The sequence below is a fragment of the Varroa destructor genome, unplaced genomic scaffold (genome assembly GCF_002443255.2).
Source record: "Varroa destructor unplaced genomic scaffold, Vdes_3.0 BEIS01000003.1, whole genome shotgun sequence".
Taxonomy (NCBI): Eukaryota; Metazoa; Arthropoda; class Arachnida; order Mesostigmata; family Varroidae; genus Varroa; species Varroa destructor.
In genome coordinates this window covers 12128244-12141658 of record NW_019211456.1, presented here as the reverse complement: position 1 = coordinate 12141658, position 13415 = coordinate 12128244, and the positions used below count along the sequence as shown (strand labels likewise).

The window sequence follows — 13415 nt, the reverse complement described above, 5'->3', positions numbered from 1 at the left end:
TCTACTTGACGTCGGGCATGGGTCAGCTCAGCCCACGTTTGGCTATTGTTTGTTGATATGGTCAACTCGATCCACCCACCCGAACGCGAACGAAGAAACTAATCTAGTGTCTCATTATTGAAATACCTTTCCTATCAACGGCGTTGGCTGCGATGACAAATGAGGCAATCTCCACTGTCCGTTACCTCGTAACGAAACGACACTTTATTCATATTACGTATTAGATAATAGATCGTTGGATTAGAACGGCTTATAGACAAAAGCATTATTTTACATTCATAGATATTGATAATAACAGAAAATAAACAAAATTTAATTAGAATTAATCTCACTACATACGCGCTAGACCTTTTCCTTCTGGTTAGAATAGTTACTTTAATTTCATTTGTCAATTCGTCCTTAGTCAAACATTACTTCTTCACCTCTGATCAATATTCTGCAGTTTGACAGGAAAGTACCATAATCTGTACATAACTGTATAGGTTCAATTCCCGACCACCTCGACTAAGATTCAAACACGCATTTTTCGATCAATGCTTCAGCAAAACCCTGAGCTGCTTCTGCAATACCTATAACGGCAAGCTCAGTTAAACCATGTTTAACGCTGACTTTTTGTTTCTTTGCAATATTTTGTATAAGGATCGTAATTTGAAGTAATAGCAGCAGGTAGCTAAAGTAATACTGAGCATAGTGGTTATCGACGACGTAATCGAACAATCATTTGATGGTAGACCCAACACAAAAATATGACCTACTACCCATTCGAATGGTTATAGAATTAGGTTGAAGACGTTCTATCTTCTTCTCAAAATTACACCGATAACAATGGTGTTATGACTATTTAATTAGGATCATTATCCGTCCTTGATATACCAGTCACTTATATTATATACATACAATCACAGATATTAGGCTACTTTAAAATCGGTTGCAATTAAGGCAGGTAGTGAATTTGGAGACTGATATACAGCATAACGCTTCTTCTATGATCTTATAGTTCAAATCAGTTAACGACAGTTTTTTTCTGTCTAACAAAAAACTCTAAAATTTAGTATGTACTTCAACCTACCTAGAACAATGTATCGATGAGCCTATTTTAAGCCGCTACGCCTTTTTTCATAGACCATTGCATTTGTCCATTGGCCATTTGATTCAAACGTATTACATGAGCGGGATCCCCTATAAAGTGTTATTGATCAGGCATTGGCCCCATTGCGGCACGCAAAATATTAGAGACAGACTGCCTTCGATCATCAAAACAGAAATCCTTGTCGAGATAAACAGCGAACATTTTTATGTAAGCGTTTCAACTAAGTACGGCGTTTATGACCCAGAGAGGTATAACAAAAATCTGTCAAAACAGTGGCCCGCGAAGCTAAACCCATGAGTGTCACTATTTTTTCCTAAGTGCACGCATTACGTTCAATTATAATCTATCACTCTCAGGCGGCGTATGCTAACAGTGCTAACTCCAACAATGCCTTTAACTAAGGGGGATAATATGGTACCCTTATTATACGAAGTGAAGCTGCGCGACCCCACCTGTTATGGTTGGTGAACACAACAGGGCAACAAATTCGAGACTGAAAAGCCTAACAATTCTCCTTATAATTATGTAAATCATTAATTGGTCAAGTCTCGTATTGCAGATCGATCGACAACATCACTCGTCGACAGAACACTTCGTCAAGAGTTGAAGCCCTGAGCTTCGTAGAATCACATCAGCTATGGCTGATGAAGGCTATGACATCAATATCTATGTCGTCTTTCCTTTAGCTAAATCTCTCGAAGCCCTCGAAAATATAATCAAACTATTCTACCGTAAAATAGTACAAGGTTTACTATACAATATATCATCATGTTTAGCATCTTACTTAACTCACATGACCAGTGACATCTTGGCACAGTTGCTATAATCTTCACAAATGTTACTCAAATCAGTGAAGATTAACGGAGCTGATTTCCAAATTAGGTCCAATCGCTAATCGTATTATCGTTCATTTGGCAGTACACTTTATCACGCAGCTTCACCTAATGTTACTATAAGGTGTCTCATAGAAACAGCGATCGTTGCTATAAGGTATACCTCAAAGTCACCTAAACGACTGCCAGCCTCCGTTATTTCTTTTACGTAACGAAAATGAACAAAAAGAAGGAGGAGGAGGATCAAATGATCACGTATTGTACTGTTCTACTTAATTAAATCATGGCAGAAATTATTTTAGCTTGGCAAAGGGTTAAAGCCTAACGGATAAGCACCAGGTTTGCTGGAAAAACCAGTTCGAGAGCAGTATACGGAAAACCCCATATCCTACTGTCTCCCAGTCACGAGGTGTGAGCAAGTAATCTCTGTAATTGAGGGATCTCGAGTTACTACCCTACAATTTATTCTAGCAAAAGACTTGCTGCTATCCCCGCCACTTCATAGTTGAGAGTCGTTCTTTTTCTCTGCTATTTCTGGCTCTTGCTTTCCCGCAGGCCCTTGAGCACTGCGAAGGCGCACTTGAGTGCACGACCCTCAGAGAGTTTCGCATAACGATGACATCTCGTGTCATCTGAAAGTACATTTACGACCTGAATAGGCGAAATAACGTTGTTATGATTATGCTAGCGGGGTCGCAGAGGTAGGGTCTCCGGCTAGGGGCTTCATCCTCAGTTACGCGTCTCGCTATTGACTTCTTTGCACCGTGTTCAGTGTCGACAATAGTTTTGTTCATGGCACCTGCAACGCACAGCAGTGCATGAGGTCTGACCTGTACATTTTTCACTTGAACTGTCTTTTTTTTTAGAGTTTTTAGGGTTTTCGCCGTAGTAGGTATTTCATTTACGTCGGAAGTCCAATGAATAGCCAATGTCGTTCCGTATCGTCCGTTTTTTAGTACAAGCGCTTCAAGCCGATGGCGTTTGCTCGACCTAATACCGCTTTCTGTTATCACAAGGAGTGTCGCCAAAAGAGTAGAACTGGACAGATCTTGGTTTCACAAAGCCTTCATGTTCTTTCGTTATCCGAGACCACTGGCCGGTTAGCGCCCCATGAAGCCCGGCTATGACAAGCTTTTAAAGAAAACAGTGCTCACGCCTTTATGAATCTATGAAATTTGACCGATGCATCGTAATCTAACCCGCATAATATATTAATTTAGTTTTGACTTACATAGGTTCTGAGAGGGAACGATGGATAATAATTCGAAGGTTCTTAGAAGTAAACAAGAAATAGCCAATCACGCCTCCTTATGTTCAAGTAAATACATATTTTTATCCATATGGACCAAGTACCTATCGATGAACAGCTAGACGGTGCAGCCTTCAAGCTAAGTGAGTCAGATCCTCCAGTTTTCGCTTTGATAACATGGGCCAAATGTTTTGATCGACGGCAACCGTCATCAACGTTGTATATAAGTATTATGGGCAAGAGTGGTAGAGGTATTTCATCAGAGCTCTCAAAGAAAGCTATAGTTCCTCTTCGAGAAACAACTTTCATTACTGTCTAATGCCACTATTGTATTCTTATATATATATATATATATACAAAAAAAGGACATTATCCTTTACTACTGTTATAGTAGCTTTTCCCTTACTATTAGTACGTACACACTCATGCAGACCCACAAGGCACGGAAAATAAACGGCGTGTCATCTCTACACGACGTCGTCCTGTCATGCTAAAACCATCGTCTACAGGCGAAAATCTGACCCGAATTCATAACCTGCCAATGGGACCTCATGTGGACCAGCTCAGCTTGCTAACATAGCGCAGATTCATCCTTTTGACACAACCGAACGTCCCCTGAGCGGTGGTTCTTTCTTCGCATGCCGCAGCGTTTTGGATGCTAGTGCCTATCTGATTCCATGGGTTTGACAGGGAGGGGGCAAATCCCCAGGGACGCCTTTTGTCCAGTGCCGCAGCAGACGCGATAACAGCGACACGCAAAAACATTACCACAGCATACCAAGGAGCTGATAAACCTCCTCTTTCGAATTAAACTCCCTACTAATCTGCCTTCGTATGCGTAATCCGTATTCAGGCCACTATTCTACAAAATCAAGCATAATTTTCAATAGCCACGTGGAAAATATTACAGATTTTCCAATTCTGCTTTGTGCGTTTCATGTAGTCGCATAGATCCTTCTGATTCTCTCGTGCTGGGTTGCATGAAATTTATGTCGATCAAAAACCGTGTTGCTCTAAGGACATATGCGTATCGTTCACGAGCTACTTAAGTTGGTTGTTCGTGATACTTGCTAAAGTATGCACCTAGTGACTTTTTCAGCCCCGAGGGATGTTTCACCGTAAAGAAAAGTGACGTCAATGGAGCATAGGGATTTATCAAAAGCTGATACGACCGCCAAATACTGGAAACGATATATGTAGGCAAGCGATATGCACTGATTACCCACATCGCTCTTAGTAGTTGTCGCAGTGATGGCGCCTTTAGCCCGAACCATAAAGAACTAGTCGCACGCTGAAAATTCAACTGTTTTAGCCCTGCAAATTTACATTCGTGAATAGTAGACGACGAACTCCATAGAGAATTGAACTCTATTGAGCCTCATTTATCACCGCTTCGAGCCATAGAGAAGCTTTATGGTTCGAGAAAAGGAAACTCCCTGCCATTGACTGACTGCGACTACTTCACTGCTAGTGCTATTTTGCGTTCGCCGTTCAAGCCGTGAAAATACATCAGTATTGAGGTCCTGTTTAACTTCGCTATAGCTGACATTGTGGGCAGAAGCTGAAAGATCACCCACGTTGCTTAAGCTTGACTTCAACAATCGACATCCATAGCTTATAGAGGACAAATTTAGACTAGTTCTACGAGAGAACAGCTCAGACCAGAGTATTTTCAACGGCTCTACACTCGTATAACCTGAAGGTGATTTATAAGAATTCAATTGATCGATAGAACCGCAATACCCAAATGTGTTTGGCTCATATAGCGTGATATATGCGAAATAGATTTTTGCCTAAAAAGACTGAATGTTTAGGTTGTAATGCATTGTACATACATTATGTAAAAATTTTTGTTCGATATGTTTAATCCATTCCTAGCCTACTTAGGCAGCTTTATCTTTAATGCTTATCATAAAAAAATTTATAGCAAAATTGATAATAGATTATTATATAATTTATATACGCGTAAATATCTAACTTGTTGCAATTTCCGCAGCATCGTCCATTCAGCAACGTCACATATAAGACAAATTCGATAAAATCGTCTGCGCACAGCCCTTAATTTTGTTAATATTAATGCGACGTCAGCCGAACCGTGTCCATATATTACTTCAGTAAACATGAGTCATTAATATTATTCATTATTATTTTGATTCGATCCTGAATCAATACTTACGGATTCAATCATGATCCAATGACGGACAGATAACTAAACTTTTTTTCAGTTAGCGTAATCCATATGACCAAATCTTTGAACCAATTAAGTGCATGTTTTTGCAACATATTAATAAAAATAATTTATTATTAAAATATTTTTTTTATGTTTCGCTTTAATAAAATAACAAAACAAAACAAAGGAACGAATTATCGAGGCCATATGTAAAGTAACTATAGGTACACAGCCAAAACTAGGGTAAGTTTGTATGCCCATAAGTTAATACCAAGGAGGTAACAATTTGTTATTTTCTGTTGTGTCAGATGTCGGACTGGGGCTTCTAACTGTGAAACGATACGGTCGTTGTGAAAACGTATAAAACTGCTGACCATCCAGAAACAAAAGGCAAATGACCCTTGGAAGCCTATAATCCGCCGTTCTATAACAGCTCTGTAAGGACGGTCGTTTCGACTAAGCCGTGGAAGGATTAGCAAGACGAAATAAATTGTAAACAATTAAGTATCCGCCCTGTGTATAAATACTGTACGTTAATGCTAGCTAGATATTCTGTTTGTTGTTTCACAAATAAAAATTCTCGTTAGATTATATCGTTATTGACAGCTTGATATACACTATAAATTTCAACAGGGATTTTATTTATTTTTCCCTGTTTCTTTTCTCTCTCTCTTTCTCTCTCTCCCTCCCTTTCTCCCTCTCTCTGTGTCTGTGTTTGCGTGTACGCGTATATGCATACAAATGCGTCTTCCTGTTTCACATCCGTTCTATGTGCCTCACTCTACGATTCTGTTACGAGACCGTAACACAACATGGCTAATCAACAGCAACAAGACGAAACAGAGCACCAGCCAACCAGCAGGAACCGGACGGTAGTAGTGAGACTGCAATCCTCACCCGTCGATAACGGTATACACATGTTTATCGTGTGCTTCTATGTGTGAGAGAAGGATTCTATTTGTATCTGTGAAAGGGTCGCGCATCCTTCCGTTGCATCCTGCTTCCCTGTTGTCCTTGTGCATCGTTCTCCTCGACTCTACACGTCCATTCTTCATTGACGTTATCCGCCATCGTCTAATGAATATGCTTCAGCAACGACTACGTCATTGGTGTTGTTCGACTACGACCGATCGCCGTACGTCTGGCGGACAGTTGCAAGAAACACACTGGAACCAAAAAAGACGAGTTGATGCTGGAAAGGATCTGGTCCGCTACTTTCTAACTACTTTGTTTTTTATTAGACGCCGCCTTTAGAAATATACTAGCATTAATGATTGGTCATGTCCCTTTCTAGGGCTGTGCAAGTTTAATAAGGCAAGTGAGGCGGCAATAACGATAAATAGACTGACATGACATGTAGTAGGCCAGCGACGAGACCTATCCATCTGGTGTTTGTTTTCGAACACCGGCTGCCAAGTGTAGTTAGCGAACTCTATCACCACAAAGGCGGATAGGCAGACCGATTAAGGTCTGCATCAATGTACCGCTGCCTTCATGGAGGAGGCTTCGAAGCTGGAAGCAGTATGGTAAAACGACAAAAAGCTTGACCACTCCCAAATAACGATTATACTATTTAGTCGAACCAATTCAGTCAATTGTTTAATTAGTAATCATGCCGTCAATCTATAGGGCGTTAATAGTGTGACCGTCGTCTTACTGCCCGTTCGATCCATCATTAGTACGACATACTGCACTCCTGTTGATGCCTTCTGCTTGAATCACAGCTATTCGGTCAAACCGTGCCTTTTTTTCCGACGCCTTTTGCTTCTTCTCATTAGTGCTTTCTTTTCGAGAAGACTATACTATACAGGGCAAAGAAAAACAGAAAAAACAATCGACAGGTAGCATGAAGCATGAGCTTCTTACGTATCGGTACATATATGCGTGAGTGGCAAACACACTGAGCACTTTAGCTAACAATGTGAGTAGAAGAATCGTTAAAAGCTTTATCGAACGTCAGCCTGGACACCAGTAAACGTCAAAAGTAGGCTTCATCACCCTTGATCACCTTGATCACCACGAAAACCGGCGAATATCATTCGCCAGTACTCGTGGATTCTGCGGCTGACTAGATTGCCAGCCTTGTCGAGCTAATAGTCAGCATCAGCAGCGGTTGTGATGTTCGATGCATTGGGCAGGACTCCTGGCTCACAGCACGGCATTACGTCCATACAAGCACCAGTGCTAGCCGTGAAGAGGCTCTGGCGCCCATCCCGAATGAGCGAAATGGTAATTATATAAAATTGAAGCGGTCAGACCACAACATAGTCACCACGCATCGTCCGCCCTGTATCTGATGTACTGTAAGGCGTAATATAGACTGTTAAAGCGCGTATATGTACCAAAACTAGTACTATTCTTTCAGTGAATTTGCTCACCGTTCAAACATGAACTATGTTCCAAACATCTAGACAGGACATAACTTTATAGCTACCGAAGTCAACATACATTAATATCTGCATATAAGCAAAAATAATAAAGTCACTAAAGGAACTCGAGCGTAAGCCATCCACGCGTTAATGTATTATGGTATGATATAACGACACAATGACGTTTCGAATTGTATAAACGCAAAAATATTATTACCACTAACGGAAAACAGCAGCGACACGAAAAACAGCCAGCGATGTACAAATAATAACAGGTTTAAAATTGGTCTGTCGACTTCATTGATCAGTAATAGCGGGTCTGACGCTTAGATCAAAATATAAAATACAGCCCAGTTGAATACGTTCCATTCGCAAAATTTACTAATGTAAGGCACGCAATACAAACACACGTTAAGCTCGTATGTAATATCTAGAGTATGTTATAAAAAAAAAGGTACCCGATTAAAGCAATAGGTCGATGCTACCCTACATGAGCCTGATCAGTGAGTCAGGATTTAAACAAATCACCCTGACGTGATTTCGCTATCAGCAAACATATAAGTCTAGCGTTAGATATTCTGCTCACTAAAACGAGTCGATTGATAACCACGCGTTATACCGCCTGTAAAATGTGGGTTTTCGTTTCATTACAGCGCCCGATAACGTCAATACGAAAAGCAACAAAAAAAAACAAACGAAATTGACATGCGAGATTAAAACTCTGTCTAATCGCACCGACATTCGCTTTCTTACTGGATCAACAAGGAAGACTTAGATAAATACCGTGTTACTCTTAATAAACAAATGCACTTATGGATAGAGAAAGACAACTTAAAACGTGTGTCCGTTTGAACGAGCTGCGGAACGTTGCTAAGCATATTGCGGGAGGAGTTTCCGAGTGCATTGTAGGCTGCGTTTTGGACTGTCCACAGAAAAACGAATCCTTTTGTTCTAGACCAGTTATAGCCAGAGGGCGGGCAGGCAGACCACAATCCTAATTATATTGTAAGTTTAATACTGCCACTTAATATCCAGTTGTTGCCAGAAACGACGACATCAATGTTTGCTCTCTCCCTTGTGGACCCTCCTGCATGTACCACAATATGTACACCGTGTAGCGGCTTATTCTAGAATAATTGAACACAAACAAGCTCATTATTAAATATCAAGTGTGTATGTACATACGGTTGAATGAAGCACGCTGTAACGTAAGAAGATGTCTCTCACTAGCATTTAGACAACGAGGTACAGTCGACATCCATATACAGTTTAGCGCCATGTTCATAGGAACAAGCATAGGCGTATTTGATAACCTCTAGCTCGTATACAAGAATCTTTCTTTGACTAATTTCTATCGGCCTCTCCTTAACGGCCTTCAGCGTCTGCTTAACTTTCCGATCCTTAATTTTTTTGAATGTGTTAATTGTTGCTTGCTTGTCGTAGAGTTAGTTATTGGTCCTTCACCTGTTGGCTCGAGCGAAGGTTTCACAGCTATTTACCCCTGTAGTTCTGGTGCCTGATCTTTCTTGAGAGTAACAGTCATCAGCGGGGGTTGTTCTTTAGTTCAACGCGTCATCTATGATTGTGCGTACAACCAATGTCCAGTTTCCCATTTGTACAATGACGACCACCCGAGTATCCTCGGCTCATGTGACTTTAGCTACAGCGTATTACTTTTTGCTTGGCTGCATCTGGGTTTTGTCAGCAATCGAAATATCCGATGTGCTCCTGTTCGGCTCTGAATTTAGATCTCAAGACGCAAAATCAACGAATAAACTTTTTTGTTAAACGACTCCCATGCGGGAATCGGGTTGTTTATCTACGAACGCACTAAGAAGTGGACGATATTAGAGACAATATGGTGGAGCGCTAATATATCCAGCAGACCTCTGAAGGATATTACGTTAGCATCTGCACTAGTCTGTATAATCACCCTACATGTTGACATAGGCCTCTTTTCTATTGTTTAAAGGTTGCGATTACAAATTCTCTAACTGCTTTATAATATCTTAGGCCGAAAATTCGCTAATCAGTAGATTCAATAGGCGTCTCGAATGAGATCGCCGGCGACAAACGAGTCCGCTACTTAAGTTATTCAAGCTTTGTGCAGATGTACGAATGTTTTAGTTCGTGTTGAGTTTCCAATGGAAACAAGTGGGCATTGAATCACGGTAGGGCTAGGTTCTTGCGTCCCATATGTTTCACAGGTTCTGTAGGTTAATTTTTTTACTGCTTTTTCGGTCGGATGAAATCTGTAAAAATACCATTATTGTCGATTACACGGCTACATATCGCTGTCTCGAGTCTGCCAGGTTGTCGGTGACAAATGAACTGCCCTGGTATCGCCATTAAAATACCAAAATGCTTGATGTTGTTGCTAATGGCAGCAAAATGTCGGTTCACTTTAGCGTTATTAATGTTCCAACGTATAATTGTTGGTAGTACTCAATTTATATTGCCCTGAACGATCAAGTGTTTGGAGATAATTTCTTAAGAGATGCTCAACGGACAAACTCATTACTGCCACTCGATAAGTCGACTGGCAGTGGGATGCTATGCACGTCGCATAAAATATGGCTCACATTTTCGTTCGTTCAAATTATAAAAAACAATGCGAAAAAACACAAAGTTTTTACCCTTTACCTCGAACGAACTGCTGTCTGCGGAGTATGTCAGTCGCTTAAATTGCTTCTTAGATGTCAAAAAATATTGTTTTGCCGGGAACCTCCGTCCCGTTGATTGTCGTAAGCCGCTCAAAACATTGTACGTCCATATTCAGTATTCCTCTTGCTGTTCACGAGCTTAACAAACAGGCTGACCACTTCCGTTAGCCTGGGGTTCCCAATAGGCAGGTACGCGAAAAAACCACGAGGCCCGTATCTACCTACAGTGAGGTAGTACGACACTGATAATATCCGAATATTACTACGAGCAATTGCTTTTCTATCCACACTTGGATGTAGTCAATATAAATTCGTAAACAAAAACAAGAATGCAGCATTTGCTTCCAGAGAATCTCGCATAGCGATAATGCACGAATGGTGACCTCTAGTGAAAGGGACGATATTCGGCCACAATGCGCACTGCCTAGCTAGAGCCTTTATTTTGGCAATTCAAAAGTGGCCAACGTGTACTTTCCCAATGTTTAGTCCGAAATCATGATACGTGCTACCTATCGTAATCCTCTACAGAACATTTTCCGAGGATCGTTTTGCAAAAAGATTATACTCCACAGCGTCTGAACAACCCTGTTCGCTATTGACTTCTTTATCTGTTATGGATAACTGATAGCTATCTCTAGGCCGGATAGTGCATCCTCGTTCCCCTCCTTTTCTAATTGTCTATATTTAGCCATATATTGAAATCGATACAGGGCGATAGCGTTGCTTTGTAGCGCTCCTCTATAACGGACATCGAAAGGATATCTAGGATATCGAAAGGATTGTTTGTATTAAGTGTAAAACAATTTTGGGCACACCTGTTCGCGCCTTATTTGACCCTCAAAGTTCTTCAATCATACTATGAGCCATCCTTGCTTTACGTCTATCTCGCGTTTGGTAAAAGCGCAACCGGTCCCTTCGAAGTGCCAAGAAACTCTTTGAAGAATCGTTTATATATGCCATGAGAAAGGACATCTATTTAGACGACAATGGCTTGTTTTTGGAATCAAACGAAACTAATACTTGATTCAAAGGAACTGGATACTTCTCCCAGATTGCCGCACAAGAAGTTCGTATAGTCTTGCAGCAGCTAACAGTAATTGAGTTTATCAGAAAATTACCATACCACTGTATAATACTAAAGAGGAGGACATAGCTCGTTTACGATTCGCCGGTTGGACGTACCTCGCGTAGTTGAAGTTTTTGCGGGCGTTTTTAGCGTCTTTTAGGACAAGACTGAGATTTTTGTTGGTTTACCGCCTAGCTAATCCCGAATCCGATTCTTGACCTTTAGCCACCTGCGCCCACTATGCCTTTAAACGCCTCCGTATTTATAACCAGGAATCTCGACCAATCTTTTCACATTGATTAGTATGCCTACTGGCGGAAAGCCGTTGGATAAACATCCGTGTCCGCTAACCTGCAGTATCGGATATCGGTGATCCTAAATGGCAGAAAATGATCTTTTGAAAATGTATTCCTGTCGTAAAATTATAAGTCAAATTAGCGGCTTCTACGATCTATACATGACGAGTTTGAATGCCCTTTAATCAATCTAGTCCTCGACAGTTTCCTCCGTGTTGAGCTTGGCGAGCGAATGAAACATTGGCGTTCATGTATATGCATTCGTGTTTTCTTAAATTGGGAAGTTCTCAGCATAAATATAGGAAGGTTGTCACTGTCAGTTAGATATACGCAAGGAGTCTTGCAACAATACGCGTCACATCTACTTTTCGATTTTTAGTCAGGAACTTGTAACTTCATTTGATGAACTCATATAGAAACATTCAAAACAGCATAGCTAAAAAATCTAAGCTATATTTATTTTCAGTACGGTTTTTATACGTTCAATTCGAAGCTAGATGAGAGTTAGTGATTTTTTTACTTTACAGTTTTAACGTAGTACAAGTTTGCATTGGATTTTCGTTATGCATACATACGCCTGACAGCTCGAGCTGATTCCTTCTCCAAGATGGCCGTACATGCTTGGTAGCTTGGTAATCGTTGTACAAATTCTTGATTTCGTATCCGCTTGGTCCTTATAAAATGCTATCAACGAAAGGTAGAGATTTACCTTGTTTCGTTCCGTAGGATTTTTTTTGTAAATAAGCAAAATTTAATTCTGGTTGAAATGGCTCAATGGTGCAAAACTGCGTTATCGATCATCATTGAGATTGATGCTGGCTATGGTACCCATTAAAGGTACAAGATCTCTGAACGCCGTGCAAAAAATTAAACAAATAGTACCAAAATATACAATGGCTATCTAAGAATAAGAATTTCCGCGATGAGATCATTTGATTACGTACATATGCACGTGCTATATTTATCTCGAAGAATACCATGGATGAAGAATTTAAGTGTGCTACCGATAGTTTATTAATGAACGGTGATTCCATTAGAAATGCTTGTGAAGAATGTTTGTTTTAAAGCTCGTACACACTGACCTCGGCTACGAACGAATTAAAGTAAGCAGAGTGCATTAGGTGAGTGTCTATTTGTTTATCTAGATGCTTTCACTTAACTCCAACTGCAAAGTTTGTAACAATATATGGAGTGAACCACCAAAGGCCCTGACATTTCGGCCAAATCACCTGACAATATTTTTCCTCTTCATCTAGGTAGATACACAAATACAGACTAGTGGAAATCCGTTTCAAATCTAGTTGAACAGATACAAAATCACCAATAAACTTAATATAGGAGAATTCCTAACAAGAACCCTGCTTACCTATCGACATACCTGTCCAACGGTCATGAGCACCAATTGATGATCTTGACAATATAATACTGTCGTTATTATTTTTTTGGTAATAGCTCAAACGGTAGCGAGGCCAAAATCATAAGCCAATTTAGCGTAAGTCGCGTATTCGTATCACGGTATCAAAGCAAAGAGCTTTTGCGGGGTTGTATCTAACTTGAAAGTATCTGCATACACAGCGAGGATGACGGCCATGAGATCGCTCAGAAAGGGAGACACGGCTCTTACTGAAGAAAAAAAATCTGCTTCACATGCCAAAAATGCCGGAAGGGTATACGGAGAC

General features: G+C 40.5%; 1 protein-coding gene across 6 annotated transcripts in view; it reads right to left on the bottom strand.

Annotated features, from left to right (window-relative positions):
* Positions 1-13415, bottom strand: part of LOC111246484 (uncharacterized) — a 107917-nt gene that overhangs the window by 49359 nt on the left and 45143 nt on the right. Inside the window, exon 3 of one of the 6 annotated variants that reach the window (XM_086984626.1) lies at positions 6240-6508. The exons of the other annotated variants lie outside the window; for them this stretch is intronic. Coding sequence (XP_086840752.1) covers positions 6240-6397 — 158 coding nt within the window. The 5' untranslated portion in view covers positions 6398-6508. The remainder of the gene's footprint in view (positions 1-6239; positions 6509-13415) is intronic. 6 annotated transcript variants of the gene reach the window in all.